The sequence below is a fragment of the Gobio gobio genome (assembly GCF_949357685.1).
Source record: "Gobio gobio genome assembly, chromosome: 22".
NCBI classification, from domain to species: Eukaryota; Metazoa; Chordata; class Actinopteri; order Cypriniformes; family Gobionidae; genus Gobio; species Gobio gobio.
Genome location: NC_137118.1, coordinates 20,839,622 through 20,861,126, shown reverse-complemented (window position 1 = coordinate 20,861,126; position 21,505 = coordinate 20,839,622). Strand labels below are relative to the sequence as shown.

The 21,505-nt window shown below is 41.2% G+C and overlaps 1 protein-coding gene across 1 annotated transcript in view; it reads left to right on the top strand.

Moving 5' to 3' along the window:
• The window catches only part of vldlr (very low density lipoprotein receptor), a 30,706-nt gene extending 16,588 nt beyond the window's left edge, over positions 1-14,118 (top strand). Inside the window, exons 5-19 of the mRNA XM_079804783.1 lie at positions 493-864; positions 1,031-1,153; positions 1,493-1,615; positions 4,759-4,878; positions 5,015-5,140; positions 6,135-6,306; positions 6,484-6,702; positions 6,836-6,954; positions 7,742-7,881; positions 8,699-8,840; positions 9,049-9,198; positions 10,711-10,752; positions 10,974-11,054; positions 12,427-12,596; positions 13,275-14,118. Of these exons, the coding sequence (XP_079660909.1) occupies positions 493-864; positions 1,031-1,153; positions 1,493-1,615; positions 4,759-4,878; positions 5,015-5,140; positions 6,135-6,306; positions 6,484-6,702; positions 6,836-6,954; positions 7,742-7,881; positions 8,699-8,840; positions 9,049-9,198; positions 10,711-10,752; positions 10,974-11,054; positions 12,427-12,596; positions 13,275-13,310 (2,135 nt within the window). The 3' untranslated portion in view covers positions 13,311-14,118. The remainder of the gene's footprint in view (positions 1-492; positions 865-1,030; positions 1,154-1,492; positions 1,616-4,758; positions 4,879-5,014; positions 5,141-6,134; positions 6,307-6,483; positions 6,703-6,835; positions 6,955-7,741; positions 7,882-8,698; positions 8,841-9,048; positions 9,199-10,710; positions 10,753-10,973; positions 11,055-12,426; positions 12,597-13,274) is intronic.
• The last annotated feature ends 7,387 nt before the right edge of the window (positions 14,119-21,505 follow it).

Below are 21,505 nucleotides of genomic sequence, written 5' to 3'. Positions count from 1 at the left end.
AAATAAATGCATCAAAAATGACAGCGGTGAGAAAACCGCAGTTAAGAAAGCATCTGATCATAGTGATGTGAGTATGTTTGCACAAGCTGCAATTCGGCCCTCCAGTGAAGTCACGTCATTTGATTTATATACCACTTTATAATATACCACTGATTGTTTAAAAGCAAGCAGCTTTACAGCATTAAACATGAAAAAAAAGTGCAAATGTCAAATAGAATTACAACCTCATTTTCTACTATAAAGCGCTCGCAGTGTGTGTTTTTACTCTGAACTCGAGGGACTGAACAGAATAAATGAACCAGAGAACATTTACACTTCACACTAGTTCGTTCTTCGATTCCCCTTGAAATATTTTGGGGCCTTGAACCATTTCAAGTTTGTTTTCCATCTAAAATGTATATTTTTTTTACGGCTTTATTTAAACAACGGAAACCAATTTGTAATAGTTTGTTTTAGTTAACAATAAGAAGTTTTCCTTTGTCGTTTTATTAGGTAACATTACATGCGCCCCTCTGGAGTTCACCTGTGCCAGTGGTCGCTGCGTGTCTCGTAATTTCGTCTGTAATGGTGAGGATGACTGCGGGGATGGCAGCGACGAACAGAACTGTGGTCCTTCTTCCTGTGGCCCCAGTGAAATCCCCTGTGGGAACAATACGTGCATTCCTAGAAGCTGGCTATGCGATGACGATGTGGACTGCCAGGACCAATCGGATGAGTCGCCAGAGCGTTGCGGCCGCAACCCAACGCCGCCAGCCAAGTGTTCACCCAGTGAGATGCAATGCGGCTCTGGGGAATGCATACACAGGAAGTGGCGCTGTGACGGGGACCCAGACTGCAAGGATGGCAGCGACGAGAAAAACTGCTGTATGTTCCTTGTTGGGTTTGTTTGGTTTTGTTTTGGAATATATGGCAGGAGCATACTGTGCATTCCTGTTCTTGTCATGGAAACATGACCTTTTGTTTTCTGCATGTTCTTGCTTCTGATTTTTTGGTTGACTAACAGGTCTCTGTTTGTCCATGTCATTTGCAGCTGCCCGTACCTGCAGGCCCGACCAGTTCAAGTGCGATGACGGCAGCTGTATCCATGGCAGCCGACAGTGCAACGGGTTCCGAGATTGTGCAGACGGCACAGATGAAGTCAACTGCAAAAACTGTGAGTCTGTTGAACTGAAAAACATTTCCTCAGAATGCTCTACCTGGAAAAGTAACAAGTGTCCTTAGAATCCAAGAAAGTTTTTAATATTACCTTTAACAGCCAAGTTTATGACATTTGCGGAATATGAAAGCAAACAGTTTTATATATCCACCAGCATAAAATATGGCATCTCTGCATGAATATATTATTATTATTAGCATTTTTTAACAGAATTACTATCCTATATTGGGTCACAATCCATCAATTGACAGTATACAGTATAATTTTGCATGTTTTTACTGGTTTGCATCCTATATATTTGACTGAAACTGATGTTCTCGTTGTTTGTTTGCTCAGTAACTCAGTGCAGCGGTCCTGACCAGTTCAAGTGTCGGAGTGGAGAGTGCATTGAGATGAGTAAAGTTTGTAATAAGGTCCGTGACTGTCCTGACTGGAGTGATGAACCCATCAAAGAGTGCAGTACGTATAAGTGTTTTGCAATTCTTCTCCTTACCAAAGACCATTGAGCTTTCTGACATCAGTGTTTTCTATATAAATCTGAAAATGTTCGAGAAGTTCTATCGCTTGTGCACACAAAGCTTTGAATGAAATATTTTGTGTCAAATAATCAAATGTGGTTTATTCTTAAAAGTGTACAATTCCTGTGCTTGTCACATAATTTAATTATAGATTAGTTTTTAGAGTTTTTATTTGATGTATAATTTCCAACTTCCTCAACATCAGAATTAACAATAAATTATAACATCTAACATTTGACTAGTATAAATACAAAAATATTAGGTTTTAATTCTGCATAAGTTACACTGCAATAAGTTACACTGTAGATTACACTTACATTCTTAAATGGATATAAATAAAACACTGCAAAGACAATCACAATTCACTATGCAAATAAGCGCAATTAAAGGGATGGTTCACCCAAAAATGAAAATGGCCATTTCTCACCCTCATGTCATTTCAAACCTGTAAGACTTTCATTCATCATCAGAACACAAATTAAGATCTTTTTGATGAAATCTGAGAGCTTTCTGTTCCGCCACGACGAAGCTCAAATGTGCTGTGTAACACAAGAATGAACCTCATTGGTTGTCACACATCAAGCGAACATGCTTGCGAGTTGATAAATGTTTATATGTGAATAAAAGCCTAAATTAAATCTGTTCATCATATAAAGCAAGTGTGTCTCTTCAGAAAATTTGGACTAAACCACTCAATTCATATGGATTAGTTTTACGATCTCTTTATTAACTTTTTGGAGCTTCAAAGTTTCAGTTGCGTAGCTGTCAATGGCGGAACAGAAAATTCTCAGATTGCATCAAAAAGATCTTAATTTGTGTTCTGAAGATGAAAAAAAGTCTTGCGCGTTTGGAACGACTGAGGGTGAGTAATTATGGCAGAATTTTTGGGCAAACTATCCCTTTAAGATCACCAATCATAATTCAGTTTGTGACTATTAAAGTGACCTCAGCAAAAAATCTTCCTAATGTATGTCAATGCCAGATCAGAAGTGTTTACTTGAAACCGTTTCTGTAGTGTGTTGACTTGCTGACTGAAGCATCATGGGTGCATCAGGAGGGAGAACCTGCAGTATAATTAGTTCACACAGCTACAGTAGTCTGTTAGACAGCGTTGTTGAGTCTAAAAGTTTGCATGAGTAAATTTTTTCAAGCTGTACGTTTTGACCTAAATGCTTAAATGGCTCCAGATGTTAGGGGTGTGAACGGACCATGGGGACGGATAAGAGGAATGCCAAACAGGAATTCTGCCCTACTCTTGATGCGTCTGTTGCAGGATCAGTTTAGTTCTTAACATCAGTGACTAAAGTCGTCGCTAAAATCTAGTCAAAATAATCCAGATCTCTGTGCTTAAAAGGATAGTTCACCAAAAAATGGTTTGTCATAATTTACTCATAAAATGTAAGTCAGTGCTCACCAAAATTGTTTTGTTACCATTACCAATATTCATCAAAATATCTGGTTGCTTTTTATTGTACAATACGTGCACTTGTGTGTACTTACAGTGTACTTAAGAAAGTACTGGGTAATATAAGGTAACTTCATGGGTTAAAGTTGGGTTTAGGGGTGCTACCAAATATCTTTTTTTGGTGAACTAATCCTTTAAAAGTGGGATCAGATTTTATTTTGATCCATTTCCGCCTTTGGATGCACACACTGTGAATCAAATTTGAAAAAGGACTTTAAAGAGGGAATGATTAACTTCAGCTATTGTATGTGAGACTCGTAAGTTATATTGTTTTGTTGTATGTGTCACTTTCTACATCAGGGGGCTATACCATGAAGCCGGTTTAGCTGGCTAGCCAGATATGTTTAAGCTTAGTTTGTGCCAATCCTGGGTTTTAGGTACCATTAAAGTGGTTTGGCTTTTAGCCGTGTTCATCTCCATAGTAACTTACGCTCCACAGCTAACCTGCTCCAGGGCAGGTTATGCTCTGGATAAGAGATCTTAAACTGAAAGTAGACCAATCAGCTGTGAGCAAAGTGACACGCCTCTGATGCAATAAAGTCACTCTGTTTCTACTCCAAATTAAAGGTCACTATAGCAAATGTTTTTTAAAGACTAAAGCGTCTGGCTTTTAACACTGCTTATTTATAATAATAATAATACTTTTGAATGATTTAGATATCATTTATGTAATTATACCCTTATATATTTTAGTTAATCAATCATTAATAGGCACTTAGTTAAAATTAATATTAATAGCCTATATAAAGGTCATACAAATAAGCTTTATAATGAATAAATAAAGCTATACAAATTACTACATGTGATCTTAAATGTTCAATTCTCTCTATATATCAACTAAACTAACTTCATAACTTTTACTTGCATTGACGTATAAGATATTTCTTTAAGTTATCCTCTTTCATAGACAGCTCTTTTCTTCCTGTCTATTTGTTTAAATTCTTAATATTTTTCAATCATGTAATATTCTGCAGAAGAGAGAAATGAATCTCAGTTTCACTGATCCACAGCATGTGATTGGCTGTTCACTACTGATGTCACAGCTAAACTCCTAAACTCAGGATCAAAGCCTGAGTTGACAGAGAAAGCTGATGATCAGCATCATGGGACCAACAAAGCCTGCATAGATTGGTTTGGTTTTGTCAACTCAAAACTAATCCTGTAACCCTGAGTTTGTTAAACTACCATCTTGGTACGATTGGATTTTTTTTTTTACACCATTCAAGAAAATGCTTCTGTTAGCCTCTTTTTTTGGCTTTTATAGGATACCATGCACATATACACAGTTTGTGGACAGAGGACAGTAATTGTTACTGTTTTTTGCCATATAGAACAAGCACAACTTATCTTGTAATCCACGACTAGGTGACATGGGCTCAAAACATCAGTCATTCAAGCTATAAGTGTTATGGCACATTTGTCCAGCATGGAGTCAATATTGAGTAGCACGCTCCATGTTTTCAAACCGGATTCAAGGACATTGGGGACGTTCATTATGTGGAAGCCCTCTGGATTATTGATCCCTTGCGAATCTCAGCATGTTGTACCCGTGCATCTCCTGTGATTGTGCTGCATTGATATTCCAAGTGTGTATCACAGCCATCCACCTTTTGTTTCAGATTTGAACGAATGCCTGCTCAATAACGGAGGCTGCTCGCACATCTGCCGCGACCTGACGATTGGCTACGAGTGCGACTGCACGCCAGGACTCCAGCTCATCGATCACAAGACCTGCGGTGGTATGAATAGCCACACATATACTGTTCCAATGTAGTCTAAAAATTAATTTAGCATTGATTTATCATGGGTCCTCAAAATGGATCTTTGTGACTGTGCTCCTCAACAGGAACTAAGACTATGATTGTTTCTCCACAGATGTAAATGAGTGCCTCAACCCTGGTATATGTAGTCAGATATGTATAAATCTTAAAGGAGGCTACAAATGTGAGTGTCACAATGGCTATCAGATGGACCCCACAACTGGAGTGTGCAAGGCTGTAGGTAAGAGCTCGTCAAGTTCTGTACTTGTTTTAAACATTGGGTTTCCCATTCAAACAAGTAAGGAATAATTGATGACAGACCACTGAGTTATTGAAAATGTAATGCACACCAATGGTGGCAGTAGAATTTATTTTAAGTTATTCATATGGTACTGCAACAGTGGTACATGCATTTCTCAAGACATTTTTCAGGTTTTCATAAACACTGCAAGTATAAAAATGAAATGGATTGCTTTGAAACAGCCCAAGCCAGAGTTACGGTGTGTTTATACGGCAACAGCAGAAGTACACAGCCAATATAATAATCATTTATATACACACAATTACAAGCTGCAAGCTTTGTTTCTGAATGCCCAAAGTAAAGAGATGGTGTAAATTGAATAACTTGTGTAAACCCAGCCTATTCACAATGAAAGCATCCAACCTGCAATATTTAACATGCATAACAACTGCAAAGCTTCCAATATGTAAACAATATAATTAATGCACCAAATTTAGCATAATCTGCATTTTTTTCAAACAAACAAGGTCACTACTTGCACCTCAAAACAATGGGCTCTCGTCTGGTGCTTGACATTTGCATAAAGGTGAGCATTTCTGAACTTTTCAATGCTCATGGATGATCTCAAAAGATCCACTATCAATCCAACAAGCCACATTGCTTGGTTCCCATTGGAATTCCTTAAAAAACACAGACTCCGATCCAGTGTAAATGCACCATTACTATTTTGAAAGTGTAAAAAAACCCGGAGGTATCTGCTGTTTTAAGCAAATACATTTTTTTAAGATTTTAATACAAATTTTGTTACTAATGTAATCTAATATATACACGGTCTTTCTAAAGACCTTATTTAAGACCTGCAGACATTTGTGGCATTTAAGACATTTAATGACCTTAAATTTGGAGAGGTGTTTTAATATTTTCTACTAAATTGCAGACACCCTGATAACTTTGAACTCCTGCATTTATGGTACTCATCTTTTTGCATTTACAGGTAAAGAGCCCTGTCTTATTTTCACCAATCGAAGAGACATCCGCAAACTAGGCCTGGAGCGCCGTGAATATACTCAAATTGTGGAACAGCTGCGGAACACTGTTGCTCTTGATGCTGACTTCATTCAGCAGACGATATTCTGGGCTGACCTGGGGCAGAAGGCGATTTTTAGGTAACCGCTGGCTCTGTTGCCTCTGCCACACTTTAAACTAGAGCAAAGTTGTATAGTAACTACTATATGAATAGGTATTCATGCATAAGTGTTAGAAATGTTTGTTCTCACAACTACTCGATGGCTTACAAACCCATATTTGCATGGTGATTTGGCTCTTTTGTCCCCCCCCCGCAGCACAGTATTGGATAAGCAGGAAGCAAGTCATACGAAAGTGATTGACAATGTTCAGATGCCTGTTGGGATTGCAGTGGACTGGATTTACAAAAACATCTACTGGTCAGACCTGGGCAGTAAGAGTATAGCTGTGGCCAACTACAATGGGACCAAGAGGAAGGTGCTCTTTAACAGCGGCCTGAAAGAACCAGCCTCTATTGCCGTAGATCCTCTTTCAGGGTAAATTGATTGGAATGGATATTATCAAATAAATTTCCACCAAAAGTTGCTCAGTTAAAACCTTTTAAAAGTGATAATCTGGTTTGAGCTAGTATAAATTTCAGATAATTGCATACTTGTCCTCCAATTACAGATTCCTGTATTGGTCAGACTGGGGCGAGCCAGCGAAGATTGAGAAGTCTGGTATGAACGGGTTTGACAGACAGGTCCTAGTTGACACAGACATTCAGTGGCCCAATGGAATCACTCTTGGTGTGTGAAGTTTTGTTTCTCACCTACTTTATTTTTTTAAGGCAGGGGTAGCCAAACCTGCTCCTGGAAGGCTACCTTTCTGAAGACCCTACTTCAACACACCTACCGATTTATTTTTCTAGTAATCCTGAACACCTTGATTTAGCTGGTTCATGTGTGTTTGATAAGGGTTGGAGCTAAACTCTTCAGTATGCTAGCTTTCCAGGAGCAAGGTTGGCTACCCCTGCAATCAGGGTATTCTGCTTTCCCAGAAACTATAGTGGTGTTTGCCTGTTTGTTTGTATTTGGGGAGGGTTGTTAAACTCTGCTCCTGAAAGGCCCAGAGTCCTGTAGAATTAAGTTAAATAAATTGCCAGAGAACTACAGGCTGGTGTGTTTGAGCAGAGTCTGAACTAAACTCTGCAGGACTGACCCTCAAGGAGTGAAGTTCGACATCTATGGGCTAGGGGTTTGTGGAAGCATTTGGACATCAGTTTGGACAATAGATAATGCAGGACTGTGGCCCTCCAGGTCCTTAGGTCAAACTCCGTTCCTGGAGGCCCACAGTCCTGCAGACTTTAGAAATGACCCTGCTCCTACATACCTGCCTTTCACATGCCAGAATTAGATTTCAGGTAATTCTGAAGGCCTTTCCTAGCTGGTTGAGGTGTTTAATTAGTGTTGGAGCAAAACTCTGAAGGACTCCAGTTGAATGGGGGGTGGGCTCTTTGGACTTTGGCATTGTGCGAGCAACTAGCAACCAGACAGAATCATGAAATGAACTCTTATCATGCCTCTTGTCCTGTAGATTTGATCAAGGGAAGACTCTACTGGGTGGATTCCAAGCTGCACATGCTCTGTAGTGTAGACTTGAACGGAGACAACCGCCGGAAGGTGCTACAGTCGCCAGACTACCTGGCCCACCCTTTTGCCCTTACTGTTTTTGAGGTACACTAACTAGATCAATTACAACTGACAACTAATGCCAGGTTCAGACAACACAATATTTGTGTCTGTTATGATAGTCACTGTGCAAGATTATGCGATTTGGACAAGAAACATGTCAGACTACGCATTGCTTCCTGACCACACGTTTCTTCTTGACCAATTATCACTAGCCATCTTTAACGAAGTACATGATGTCATTGAGAAGGCAAAGTTAGTGACTGACTTCACAAGAGCGTAATCAAAGTTTCTACTAGCCTAATACCATTCCATTACTCACTGGGTTGCTGAAGTGCCAAAAATGTTATTTTGTGGTAGTCACTCGAGAAAACAACATCATATAGGTTGAAGTATTGTTGTCATAGCTCCATGAACCTTCATTACCACGTAGCAGTACCAACGTCTCTTTCATTTCGCCCTGTTTGAAAGCTGTGTACTGAAGAGCTTCGGTGCTCCTATTGGTCATCGTCACAGGTGTGATGGAACCCGACGTCTAGGACCCCAAAAAATGTAACATGCAAGTCGTACTGTCATATTGTGAAACGTTGCAGCTGCAGCGTCGGTAGCCATCCACTGACACACTACACAAGATAAAAATGATTGATTCATGAGACCTGATGCTCATTGTGGTTTATGAATCACCATGAAACTGTCAAATGGATCATGCCAAAATTGGGCTGATATTGTGTAGTCTGAAGCTGGCTTAAATTGGATCAATAGAAGCATCAAATTGTGCTATAGCAGTAAGTGAGCATTTGTTGATTTGATTTTACAAACCAAGTTTTTTTCCTCTCTTATCTCACTGTTTTCCCCATCCCAGGATCGAGTGTTCTGGACAGACGGTGAGAATGAGGCCATCTATGGCGCGAACAAGTTCACAGGATCTGATGTAACTGTGCTGGCCAGCAACCTCAACGAACCCCAGGACATCATTGTGTACCATGAGTTAATTCAGCTCTCTGGTGTGTCCTGAATTTATTTAGAACCGTACCAAACAGTTGTTTATTTTGTTTTTGGTGGTCTTTAATGTTTTGCTGATTCTCTGACTCCCCAACTTCTCCCTTGTTTGGAAGGAACAGAAGCCTTGATGTCATTTAAGTTCTGATTTGATCTTGAAGAGTCTGGGGGAGGTATTGGTAGTAAACAGGTTTTGTTGTCTTATCAAAACAGGGACCAACTGGTGTAACGAGAAGATGGAGAATGGAGGCTGTTCCTTCATGTGCCTGCCAGCTCCACAAATTAACAAACATTCCCCTAAATTCACCTGCGTGTGTCCGCAAGGCCAAACACTCTCCTCGGATGGCCTGCGCTGCAGACCAGGTACGTTTCTTTCACTTCATAACATGTCAATGTATTGCTGATCAAGCATTCATTTGCAATCGGTTACATTTTTGAATGTGTACCATCCATATTTGTCATTCATGATCCTTCTTTGGTGGTAATTTTTGGCCTGTTCTTACTGCAGCGCTAAAACAAACGTAGGTTTAACCTAAAAAACCCTACTAGGTTACCTTAAAGCTAAGAATTAGCTGCTCTGTAATGCTCTCTTATGACAGCTCAACACGAGGGATGACCGAATTAATTATTTTGGGCATAAATGCAGGATTAGGTTTCAGAATTACCCCTGCATCCCCAGGCGTGAATTGCATACACGCTGAATGCACCGAAAGTGCATCGATCTCGCTTGCGTGCTTTGTTGAAGCCAAAGCTAACTGCCGCGCTGTCTTAAACGACAATATTTTGAAATCAGTCTTGTCCTATGGTTCAAATGGGGACACTGAAAGAGCATCAAGTACTAATCCCAAGTCCCACGAAGGGGAAAGCGGTTTGAAAACTGGCAAAGCGTGGCGTGCGCCCTTCATGAACCTGCATACTAAAGGATGTGACAAGCAGATATAGCAACCAGAAACGCTTTTATGGTTAAACGCTTTCCCTTGGTCTATCAAATCCTGCAGAAGTGATAGAACGACTGCCACTGAATACTTGTTTAGCTGGGCACCAGCGTTCAAACACGCCCCACTTGCACTCATAAAGAGACCTAGTAGACAAAGCTCTAACATTTTGTACGGTCTTGAACACAACTGGTCTTGTCTGACGGTGTTATCAAGTTGAACCACTCACCGGCCAGGCCCATAGCACCAGGCGTTCTGGATGAGGATGAAAGATCTCCCCTCTGCCTGAGACAGTAGATCTCTGCGCAACAGGAGAGACCACAGATCTTTGTATAGCATATGAATGATCCCCGCCAGCCAATATTTCCCTGGCCACCTCAGAGCTATTAATATCAGCTTCAATCCCCTCTCCCTCACTCTGTAGTGTTGGAGATATTAACGCTAACGATGCGGGGCATTCACTGGAAATACTGGAAGGAGCTGTCGAGCTGCCCGTTTCGCTCTTGGCAGCCTCTTACCCTTGAAGCGAGGCTTTGCAGTCTCTGCTACCACGGTCGGCCACAGAATATTTCGTTTCTCTGCAGCACGTTTGCACACATCTTGCAGATCAACACTGAGAAGCGGAGCGGAAGGTTCCCCCTGCCTGCCTCTTCTGTTTAGGTTTGCCGTTAAAATTGCCAATGTGAATGCTAAGCCGATCAGGACTAAATGTTTGTTGTTGTTTTTTTTGGTCCGGGTGAAACGAACCAAGCGAACCGAACTGCAATTGTGAACACACCCTTAATTTACAAATGGCTGTGCTATGTTAATAATGTGGATAACATTGACTGTGGTTGGATTATTTGTTGCATGCATTTTGATGAAGAATTGTGAAACACATTAACATATTAGTTATATGGAAAAAGAGCCTCCAGTGATTATACTTGTAATTTTTTTTAAGCATCTGCAATACCGAGGGTTGCCTCTGAACCAGTTCATGCTGGTAAGGCTAGTTGCCGCTCATCTACTTGAACTGTAGTCAGTCTTTAACACTGCATGTAGAATAGAAAATCTTACCCTTAAAAAAAAATCTTAATCCTAACCACCCCCCCCCCCCGTTCATGCTTGTTTATTCAACCTCACTCCATCAACACCATATCTCATATTATCTTGCTTTGTTGACTCTTGATATAGTTTTTCATTTCCTTTACATTACTTTTTTAGAAGGAAACATAAGCACCTCCATACATGAAGTCAATTCATCGGCCAAAGGATCCGCTGCTGCCTGGGCTATTCTACCTGTGTGTAAGTACATTGTTTCTGCTCCTGTAATGATAAGCTGTATGCAATTGTAATATTTATTGTTAGCTGAGTTAGTTGTTGAATTCCAATGGCAACAATTTTGAGCCTTTTTGAGACTTTCATTCCATGTATTTTAATGTATTCCTGAAGCCCGGGACACACCAAGCCGGCGATTGGCCTTCGGGCAACGTCGGGCCATTTTTGCGGAATTTAGTTTTTCCGTGGTGTGTTCCGCACTGTTGGTTGTAGTCGGATGACGTCTGAGTTTTATCAGCCGTTTCAGCATGTAGAATTGCCGTCGGTGAGTAAGCTGAACAACCAATCAGAGATCGCTCTGTGAATGAGTCGGTACACAAGAATAATAGCAAAACAGCGAGCAAAGTCGTCGAAATGGTACAGATAGAAGGCTGTTCTAATTTTAATTAAAATAATATAGACAAATATATCTGCAGAATTAGACAGTTTTCTCATTACACGCAGGTTCAGAACACGTATGCTAGTTGACAGTTGGCTGTAGTTCTCGGTGTGTTCAAGTGCAGCTTTTTTGCCTCAACGTGAGGCGACAACACAGTCGGCTTTCATCAGCGCTAGTTCTGTGGCGTCGTTTGGTCTGTCCCTACCCTAAAAGTTGACCGCTAACCATTTAAAAACCAGACTTCCTCTTTCAGGGAAAATGGACCAAAAATCTTGCACTACTCCTGTTATTGACCAGTCAAATTCTTTGTAGAATAAACGTGTCATTCCTGATAATACCACCTTAAAGGTGCAGTGTGTAATATTTGAAGATCTATTGACAGAAATGCAATTTAATATACATAACTATGTTTTCAGTGGTGTATAAAGACCTTGCATAATGAACCGTTATGTTTTTATTACCTTCGACTGAGCCATTTCTATCTACATAGACCACGGGTCCCCTTACAGTGAAGTTGCCATTTTGCGCCGCCATGTTTCTACAGTAGCCCTAAACTGACAAACTGCTCTACAGAGCGCTAGCTACTCTCTACTGTCTCAGACGACGACATCTTTGTCCTGAGTTGTCCACCGTAGCTTCTCCATGTGCTTCGAAAGGGAGGGGTGAGTGGTTGGAATTCGCAACCTCACCACTAGATGCCGCAAACATGTATAAAGTGCACCTTTAAACCAGCCTAGCAAGTAGCAACGGCTGTGACGTAACTACGGACATTTAGCTTGTAATAAAGGCGACAAGCCCTTCAATATTGAAATAAAGTTTGGGCAAATGTCACATAGGAAAGAAATTTGCATTTGTCAGGATAGTTTTGGAGTTTTTTCATCTCTTAACATTGGCTAGAACATGTTCACTGTTCTTACAGATGAGTTGTTGGTTATTAAATTAATCATTCTTTGCCTACAGTGTTATTGGCCATGGCTGCTGCGGGTGGTTACTTAATGTGGCGCAACTGGCAGATCAAAAATAAGAAGAGCATGAACTTCGATAATCCAGTATATCTGAAGACCACAGAGGAAGACCTCAATATCGATATCAGTAGACACAGTGCTTCTGTAGGCCACACATATCCTGCTGTGAGTAACACATAATCATTATCTGAGGTTTGAGATTAATGAAACATAGATTCGTCATCTATCTCATTGTTACAAACATTGGAACATGCTATGCCATAATGCCAAAATTGAAAGTGCTGATTAGTTCTGTAGGACCTGTTCACACTGGTATTAAGATGTTTTTGGTCGATCAGATCACAAGCAGACGAGGGTGACACATACCCGTTTACACTTGGTGTTTTATTCCATCTGTTTTTTTCCACTTTTGTCCTGATTTCTTTGAGGGGAGGGTCTATGGGTTGGTAAATGTATGCCGTTTTTCAAGCTCACGCATTCCGTAGGCTATATTTTGTGGCAGTTTCGAACACGTTCGACCACATGAGCGTTTGCACTTGAAAGCAATCCAGTCAAATGTGTTTTCGACTACCTCTGGAAGTGGACGAAAGTGAGCAAGCTCAATTGTTTAGACCCCCTTAATACCTGTCTTTAGCGTCATGCCGTCAATCCACTTTATGGTTATTCGATCGACCAAAAGACATCTTTTATACCAGGTATAAACGGGGCTTATGGTTATTTGTTTGTGGAATATGGCTCTTTTTATATTTTATGCCAGAAATCAGGTTTTTTCTTTAGTTTTCCTAACAAGATGTAATGCCTCTAGAATTTCAGTCCCCTAATTTTCTTGTCCTTTTCCTGCAGATTTCAGTGGTAAACACAGAAGATGACTTGTCATAACCCAAAACCCCCCACAATGCTCCAGTTTATTTACTAGCCACTTGGCACCAATGGCAACTGCTGCCGTTTCAACGGTTTCACAACTAGCTGCCTTCTGAAGTGCATTTCCAAGTTTTTTTCACCAATAAGAGGATGTCACTTGTGGTACGAGAAAGTATTTGCATCCTGCTCACGCTGAGTGTGTTCAAAGCAAAGCACGAGGGTTTGGGTTTTTACCTTCACTTACACCATAACGGTCCCAAAATGATTCAACAGCCTTACTTTCCTACTTACAAGGATGACGGCATAGCTGGAGAACCAGAATCAAGAATAGATGGCCAGTAGTGTGTGTGGATGCCTGAAATATTTAAATGAAAAATGCCTATTTTAGATGGCCATGTCTTTAAGATGTAAGTTTCGTTCTTTCTGTTTTCCAGATGGACATTATTTCCCAGAGACACATTATTATGAAGCTTCGTGTGTCTTTCTGGGTTCAAAAAAGCTCTATAGGGAAAAGTGCTGTTACAACATTTGTAAAACATTTGTATATATCCCTCTCTGGAAAACATGATCAGGATTCTTCAAGCACTTTGATCAAATGTTCATCTGTAAATAAGATTGTATACATTTGACTGAGACAATTTTGCTATGGTTGGGCACTGTACCAGGGTAGAGGAAAATGTATTTAAAAAAATGAAGTTTGTTAAAACTATTTTGTATGTTTGTGTGCTGTTCCTGTGACCTTTTATAGCAGTGTACAGGGGAACAAAATGCTCTGTAATGTGAAAAGGAAACATTTGCAAACGTAAAATAAAATTTAAAGTTTAAAGAGTTTCTTTATTGGTCAAACCTTGCGATTGGATGTTTCATTGCATAGATTTTTTTATTTTTTATGTAATTTTTATAGACTCCTTTGAGACTAGATTAGGTCTCAAATTCTGTTTGCCTGCACATAATGCTATGTTGAAATCAGAATGATAGCATTTATATGCACTCATCACGTAATTACCATCAGTGTGATGATTACTAGTGACCTCTGTTGTGGAAATAATTCTATTCGAAAAATGAGGAGGAAGGAATACAAATCCAAACCTTTGAAAAGTCAAAGTATCAAACATGATTTTATTTCTTGCAAGAAATAGGCAGTTCACATACAGAGAATGTCTGTCATGAGAAGGGCAAAGTTAGCTCTCCTCGACATCATTATATACCCCTCATACATCCTGGGTCGGTTACACCCAATCTCTGTTTGCCTTTAAAAGGAAACATCTTTATTCAAAACCCCTGTTCAGCATAAATTCTAACTAGACAACACAATATTCATGTCTGCAGAAGTTCCTGTTCTTAAGCTACATCATTTTCACGTATCCTGTCTACTCCTAGTCTGTTTGCAGCCACGCACATATTTGTCACACCTAAAGTACGACATGTCATCTTGACCTTTTGCACTACCCAGCTTCCTTGCAACACTCAATCACTCAGAACAATATGTTCCTGCCAGCTAGTTCCCATTTATCACCCAGAACAATGAGCTCCTGCACTTAACATATGCATTTCTAAAAGCTTGGTTACATTTCTTTAATAATGATTAGTACAAATACATGTTCAATGTTAATAGTTCAATGTTAACAAGTGATACACATCTAGGAATAAAAGGTTAAAGTGCACACCTAAGTAAAAACACCTCTAAGTAAAATGAACACTTCTAAGAGTTAAAACCACATCTAGATGAAATAAAAACACATCTAATAGTAAAACACATCTAAATGTAAAATTTCCTTCACAATCCACCCCATGTTCATTTTAAAGAACATACACACAAAATTTGACATAATCATAATCATAGTAATTTACACCAAGTAAATTTTCCCATGACTACTTCATTTCTTAGTCAAACGCATGTTCGCTCTCATCCTCGTGTTCCTCAGTCTCAGGCACTGTGGCATCCGCCTCTGGTGCCCTATTTGGTGCTCGTAGGCTGTGTATGGAAGTCTTCTTCCGTTGCAGCTACCGCGTGAGCTGATGCTCCAGGTTATTCTTCCGTTGCAGCTACCGCATGAGCTGATACATCTGTCGCAGCTACCGCATGAGCTGATACCTGGGGTTCCTTTTCCGTTGCAGCTACCACAGGAGCTGGCACCTTCCTACAGTGCGTCCCATGAATCCACGGAGCCCTCTCCGCAACTTTCACCGCAGTGTGAGTTGTCAGCAACACTTGAAATGGCCCCTGCCACCTCTTTGCTCTCCAGTGTTTTCGCCTCAGATCCTTTATCAGCACGAAATCACCTGGCCTGATGCTGTGCAGGGCCGTCTCAGCTGGCTCTGGAGCTGCTGCCTGTACCTGTTTTGAGATATCACAGAACACCTTATCCAGTTCAACACAATATTGCAACATGTCATGTTCACAAAGAGTGGTGTCAGGCAGTGGTCTAGGTTTGTGTGGTTCCCAGCCCATGTGAGGTGGACGAGCAAACAGAATCTCGAATGGTGAGAGCTGTGCTCGCCCCCTCTTCCTCATTCTCATATAAGTCAAAGCAATGGGCAGAGCCTTAGGCCATGAAAGCCCTGTCTCATCGCAAATTTTTACCAGTTTGTTTTTCAGAACCTGGTTCTGTCTCTCTACCGCTCCGGCTGATTCCGGATGATAGGAACAAAAGTGTTTCCAGGGAGTACCCAGAAACGCTTCCACGGCTGAAATTGCATTATTTACAAAATGTGAGCCATTGTCACTCGACAATCTTTCAGGGATTCCCCATCGTGGGACAATCTCCTGTAGGAGTAATTTCGCCACCCCTTGTGCATCTGCCTTTGATGTTGGCAAAACTTCCACCCATCCTGAGAAAAGATCTACAGCAACGATGCAGTATTTCTTTTTATCTGATTGTGTCAATTCGATATAATCAAGCATTACATGTGAGAATGGTCTTGGTGGCCTGGGATGCCCCGCCTGTCTCATTGCCTGACCCCTTGCCACATTGTTAGTTCCGCAAATCAGACATCTGCTGCAAAAATCTGCTGCCACTGTGGAAAAACCTTTGGTAAACCAGTTATTTTTCATAATGGAAAACATTCCCGTTTTGGAAGCATGGTCCAATCCATGTGTCAGTTTCGCATATGCCTGAAAGAAATGAGAAGGTAAACATGGTTTTTCATTGGGGCCCCACCACTGATTATTTTTATACACACAGCCTGCATCTCTCCATTTCTTCTTATCATTATCAGATGCATGCTGTTGCATCGCTTCTATGTCCCCTATTTCCTCATCTAGCCGTGCTGCTGCGGTTATCTGAATAGGAAGCAGAGCCGCAGCTTTTGCAGCTATGTCTGCTTGTCTGTTTCCTTTGGAAACGTCATAATTTCCTGGTGTGTGGGCCAGACATTTACACACTGCCACTTCTTTTGGCAACATCAAAGCATCCAACAATTGACCCACCAGCAGGTGATTCAAGATCGGCTTTCCATCTGCTTTCAAAAACTTTCGATGTCTCCATAACGAGCCATAATCATGTACAACGCCAAAAGCATACCTTGAGTCAGTGTAAATTGTAACACGTTGGCCACTTGCCAATTTGCATGCTGCAGTCAGAGCAACCAATTTAGCAGCTTGTGCTGAAAAATGTGATGGCAGTGGTTGTTGTTCCAGAACCTCAGTTAATGAAACAACTGCATAACCAGCTCTGTTTTTGCCCAATGCATCTTTACTGGAGGATCCATCCACGTAAAGAATCATGTCACTGTTGGCTAAAGCCTCATCTTGCAAGTCTGGTCTTGGACTACATATCTGTTCCAAAGCTGAAACACAACAGTGTGGCTCCCCGTCTTGTTCCGTGGGGAGCAAGTTTGCGGGATTTAAAACATTACATCGTTTTATAGTAATGTTAGGCATTTCTAACAACACAAAATTATATCTCAGCCAGCGAGCTGCAGATAAATGAGAAGTCTTCTGTTCTAGCAAAATCAGAGACAGCATGTGGTACTAACAGTGTTAGCTCACTGAAACCTACGAAATCTCTAGAGGCTACCACAGCTCTCTCAGCTGCAGCAACAGCTCTTAGACAAGCAGGAAGCCCCCTCGCGACTGCGTCTAATTTTGTTGAAAAGTATCCGACGGGTCTTTGTTTTTCCCCGTGATTCTGTAACAAGACAGATGACATGTAGCCATTTTTCTCAGCTACTGTCTGTGTAAAAGGCTTTTCAGGATTTGGAATACCAAGAGTAGGAGAACTCAGCAAAGCCTGTTTCATTTCACAAAAGGCACTTTCTGCCTCTGCGGTCCATGTCACTTTGTCAGAGGCTGCCATTTCCTGACCATAAATTAATGCCGACAGAGGCCCTTCCTTTTCGCTGTAGCTAGGAATGAACGTTCTGCAATATGAGGTCATTCCTAAAAATTACATCATTTGCTTTTTAGTGATCGGTTTAGGAATCTTTTGTATTGCCGTGATTCTTTTGTCAGACAATGACTTCCCATTTGCTGTCAACACGTGACCTAAAAAGGTAACTTTGGTTTGACTTATAGCTACTTTACTCGGGTTAACCTTGTGGCCCCGTTCTGCCAAGTAAGTTAACAATATGATGGTAGCCTGCTTACAGACATGTTCGTTTGGACAGCAAAGTAACAAGTCATCAACATACTGCAAGAGAGCCACGCCAGGTGGAAGTATCAAATCTTCCAAACTGCGTTTTAAAGCTTCGTTGAATATTGTTGGAGATTCGCAATATCCCTGACACAAACGTGTAAAGGTGAAAGCTTTACCATTGAAATTAAATGCAAACCAAAATTGTGAGTCAGGATGCACTGGTACGCTGAAAAACGCATTTGAAATATCAACAAGCGTATAAAATTTAGTGTCAGCTGGAATCTGAGCGAGGATCGTATAAGCGTTCGGAACGTTTGGTGCGCGCGCTTCTACAGCGTCATTAACTGCTTTAAGATCCTGTACAAATCTATATTCCACAGCTTGATTTGCGTCCCTTATTTTCTTTACCGGAAAAATTGGAGTACGGACAGGTGAGTCCGGACATTCAACGATGACCCCTTTTTCCAACAAAGAGTTAAACACGGGCGTAATGCCATCAATCGCTTCCTTTTTCAAAGGATACTGCATTTTCTTTGGTCTGTATTCAGATTTAGGTTTAATTCGAACAGGCTCACATCCTGCAATCAGACCCACATCATATTTATCTTTAGCCCACAGACAACTCGGAACTCCCTCCAACCCCTCGGGGATGACAGGGAGATCCGATAAAGTCAGATTGTCAAATTTCATTTCCTCTTCCAACACTGTGACTGCTCTCAAACCCCTCAATGTTTTATGACATGGTTGTTTGAACCATCCGGTACTTTCACTCTGGCAGATCATTCTTTTTTGATCTATTATGACCCAGTCGGTCAGTTCATGGCACTTGACCATGAAGGGACCCGCGTCACGCCATTCAGCCTTCACTGGTTTGGCCAGTGAGATATGAGGCTGTGCATTTTCCACGTCATAAAACATTGCCTGTTTGTCAGTCAGTTTCACACTTAAAACACACCAGTGGTTTGTCCAATACAGATAGTCTGTCTTTACATCTTCCACATCCACATCAAACCAACGCTGCGCAAATTCATCATCAGATTCAATGCTGACATGTGAAGTACAGTGCAGATCTGAGTCATTCATGAAGTCAGATGATGACAACACCCTGTCATGAGCCTTTGTGGTCAGACACGTGTTTGAAACTTGCCATTCATATACAAACAGAGAGGTTTCCTCTGCGTCTAAATGCAACATCCTCATGTCAGCATGAAGCCCCTTAGTAGTACAGTGAACAGAAATACCCAGCTTACACAATAAATCTCTTCCCATCAAATTAACTGGACATGACTGAGAAATCAGAAAACAATGCTTGAATTTTTTCTCATTAATTGAACACTCAAACGGCGTTGAGAATGGTTCAACGACCACATGACCGGTCGCACTTCTGGAGAAAGTTTTCTTTCCAGAAAGTGGAATCGGTGCTGTCAATTCTGTTTCTTTAATTATCGAGTTGCATGCACCAGTGTCTAACAGAAACAATAATGTTTTGTCCAAAACATTTACTTCTATCAAAGGTAAAGAATTTTTAGCTCTATAGAAAACATTAGCAAGCACTTCTTCATTGCAGAGAGCAGAGTCAGAAACGGAAAGAGAATGATACTTATCTGATGGAGAGACCGGAGACCCGTCGCTCGCACCCCCCTCCTCTCAATCTGCCTGCTCCGCACTGCTTGCTGCTTGCGGGCAAGTGTCACGCCAATGTCCCTTTTCTCCGCAGGTAAAACAGGTGTCTCGATCTGGACGCTGCCCATTCTGCGAAAAATGTTTATCTTTTCCGCGACCCCGTCCCTTTCCTTTTCCGCCACCACCTTTTTTGTTGTAGCGGTTTGGTCTGGAGTTGTTGTGTTGCAGCGCCATCAGAGCTAGAGAAAAATCTTTGTCTTGCTTGGTGATTTTGGCTGTTCTTTGCTTCTTGATGATTTCCTCATGATGTTTCGCATGTCGTCGGATCTCAGCTGTGGAGGCCAATTGCCATCCAACACAGCTTCTTTCAATTTCTTTTGAAATTTCTCTGTCAAGTCCATCCATGAACAAAGTTCTCAAATAGTCATCATACGGATCGGACCCCAGGGCTTCCGCCCCTTGGTCTGTTGGCGGGGGGTTTTTTCCATACCACCATGGCGATCAAAACACTCTTTTAGTCGAAGGAAATATGCTTCAGTGGTTTCATCTTTTCCTTGAGTGCATTGACGAACTTGGTTAATGTCCATCGTGCGTGCAAAGTCAACTTTCTCATGTTTTTGCTGAGCAGGTCTTCCAAGTCTTTGTTGCACTTCTGTTGTTTGTCTTCTCTGTACAGTGCACCCGAGCGCGTTGTCGCTTTGTCACTTCTCTCTTCCTCTTTTGGTGTGTATTGGGCCGCGGTGCAGTCGGTGCGCTTGCCTCTCCCACAGCTGGAGCAGCCTCACTTGGAGCAGGATAGAGAGCAGGTGGGCGCCAAGCCGGATACGTCCCGTCCTCCACCATCGTTCTCGGGTAGTGACCGAAAAAGGGAGAAGAAAAGTCAGCAATCTCACTACAGTAATTTTTAAGATTCATTAGTGCTTTCTTTGAAGCCTCCTCTCTTTCCTTATCAGAGTATAATGGTGCGATGGCCCGACAGACTTGTTTTTGTTGTCTGCGTGCTGCCTCATCCAACCATTTTACTATGATTTCACCACATTTATCGTAATGCTCTTTGTCCTTCTTTTTTACAACATGAGCCGCCCAATTTATTTTAGTCTGAGTCAAATGTGACACACTTAAACCCCCGTTAAACCCATATTGACTTATCAAAAACGCCACAAAAGCATGATACCAAGTTCCCATTATTTTGTCCATAGCTTTATATGAGCTCTTAGAGAAATTAACCTGTTCCTCCTCCACGCTTTTCGAATTCTCATTACCCATTGTTTCTATTAACAGTGTTTATATTTGCGTAATTGAATCCTTTCTCTCACGTGGTCACCACGTGCTATATTATACTGTGTTAATTCTTTCCCCCAGCGTGGCCACCACGCCTGCCTAAATTCGTCAATTTAGGACTTTCAAAACTGCCCACATCCGTCGATGCTAGGTCTTTTTCCCAAACAAGTGCCTTAATCAATGTTTGAAAGTTACTGTCAGGCTTATTTCAAACTGCACCTTGTTTGGACGCTCGAGAAATTTCTAGCTTATTCTCGCAACTCCTGGCCCTTTTGGGAAAACAATTAACACTTGGCATTTGAGAAACTCTTATTCTCAAACCCTGTTTGGAAACTTACTTTCAGGCTTATTCCAAATCTCTGACCCTTTTAGCAGAAATATTCAATACGCAAATATTTACTTAATTTCTTATTTACCACGTAAATAATTTTCTCTCACCGTCTTTTGATGACCTCGTGAGTTCAATTCTGGGAGTGCGTTCACCTCCGCTCGTCGTGATGAGTAGGACAATTCTCTCTCCTTTAAATTGAGGATACTGAGCCGCAGAGTTTTGGTCTCTCGGGATGGCCAATCAATTGCCCTCTCAATCACGCCGATCGGTTGGTTCACTGCATCCCATCGTCCTCGTCGCCATTTGTTGTGGAAATAATTCTATTCGAAAAATGAGGAGGAAGGAATACAAATCCAAACCTTTGAAAAGTCAAAGTATCAAACATGATTTTATTTCTTGCA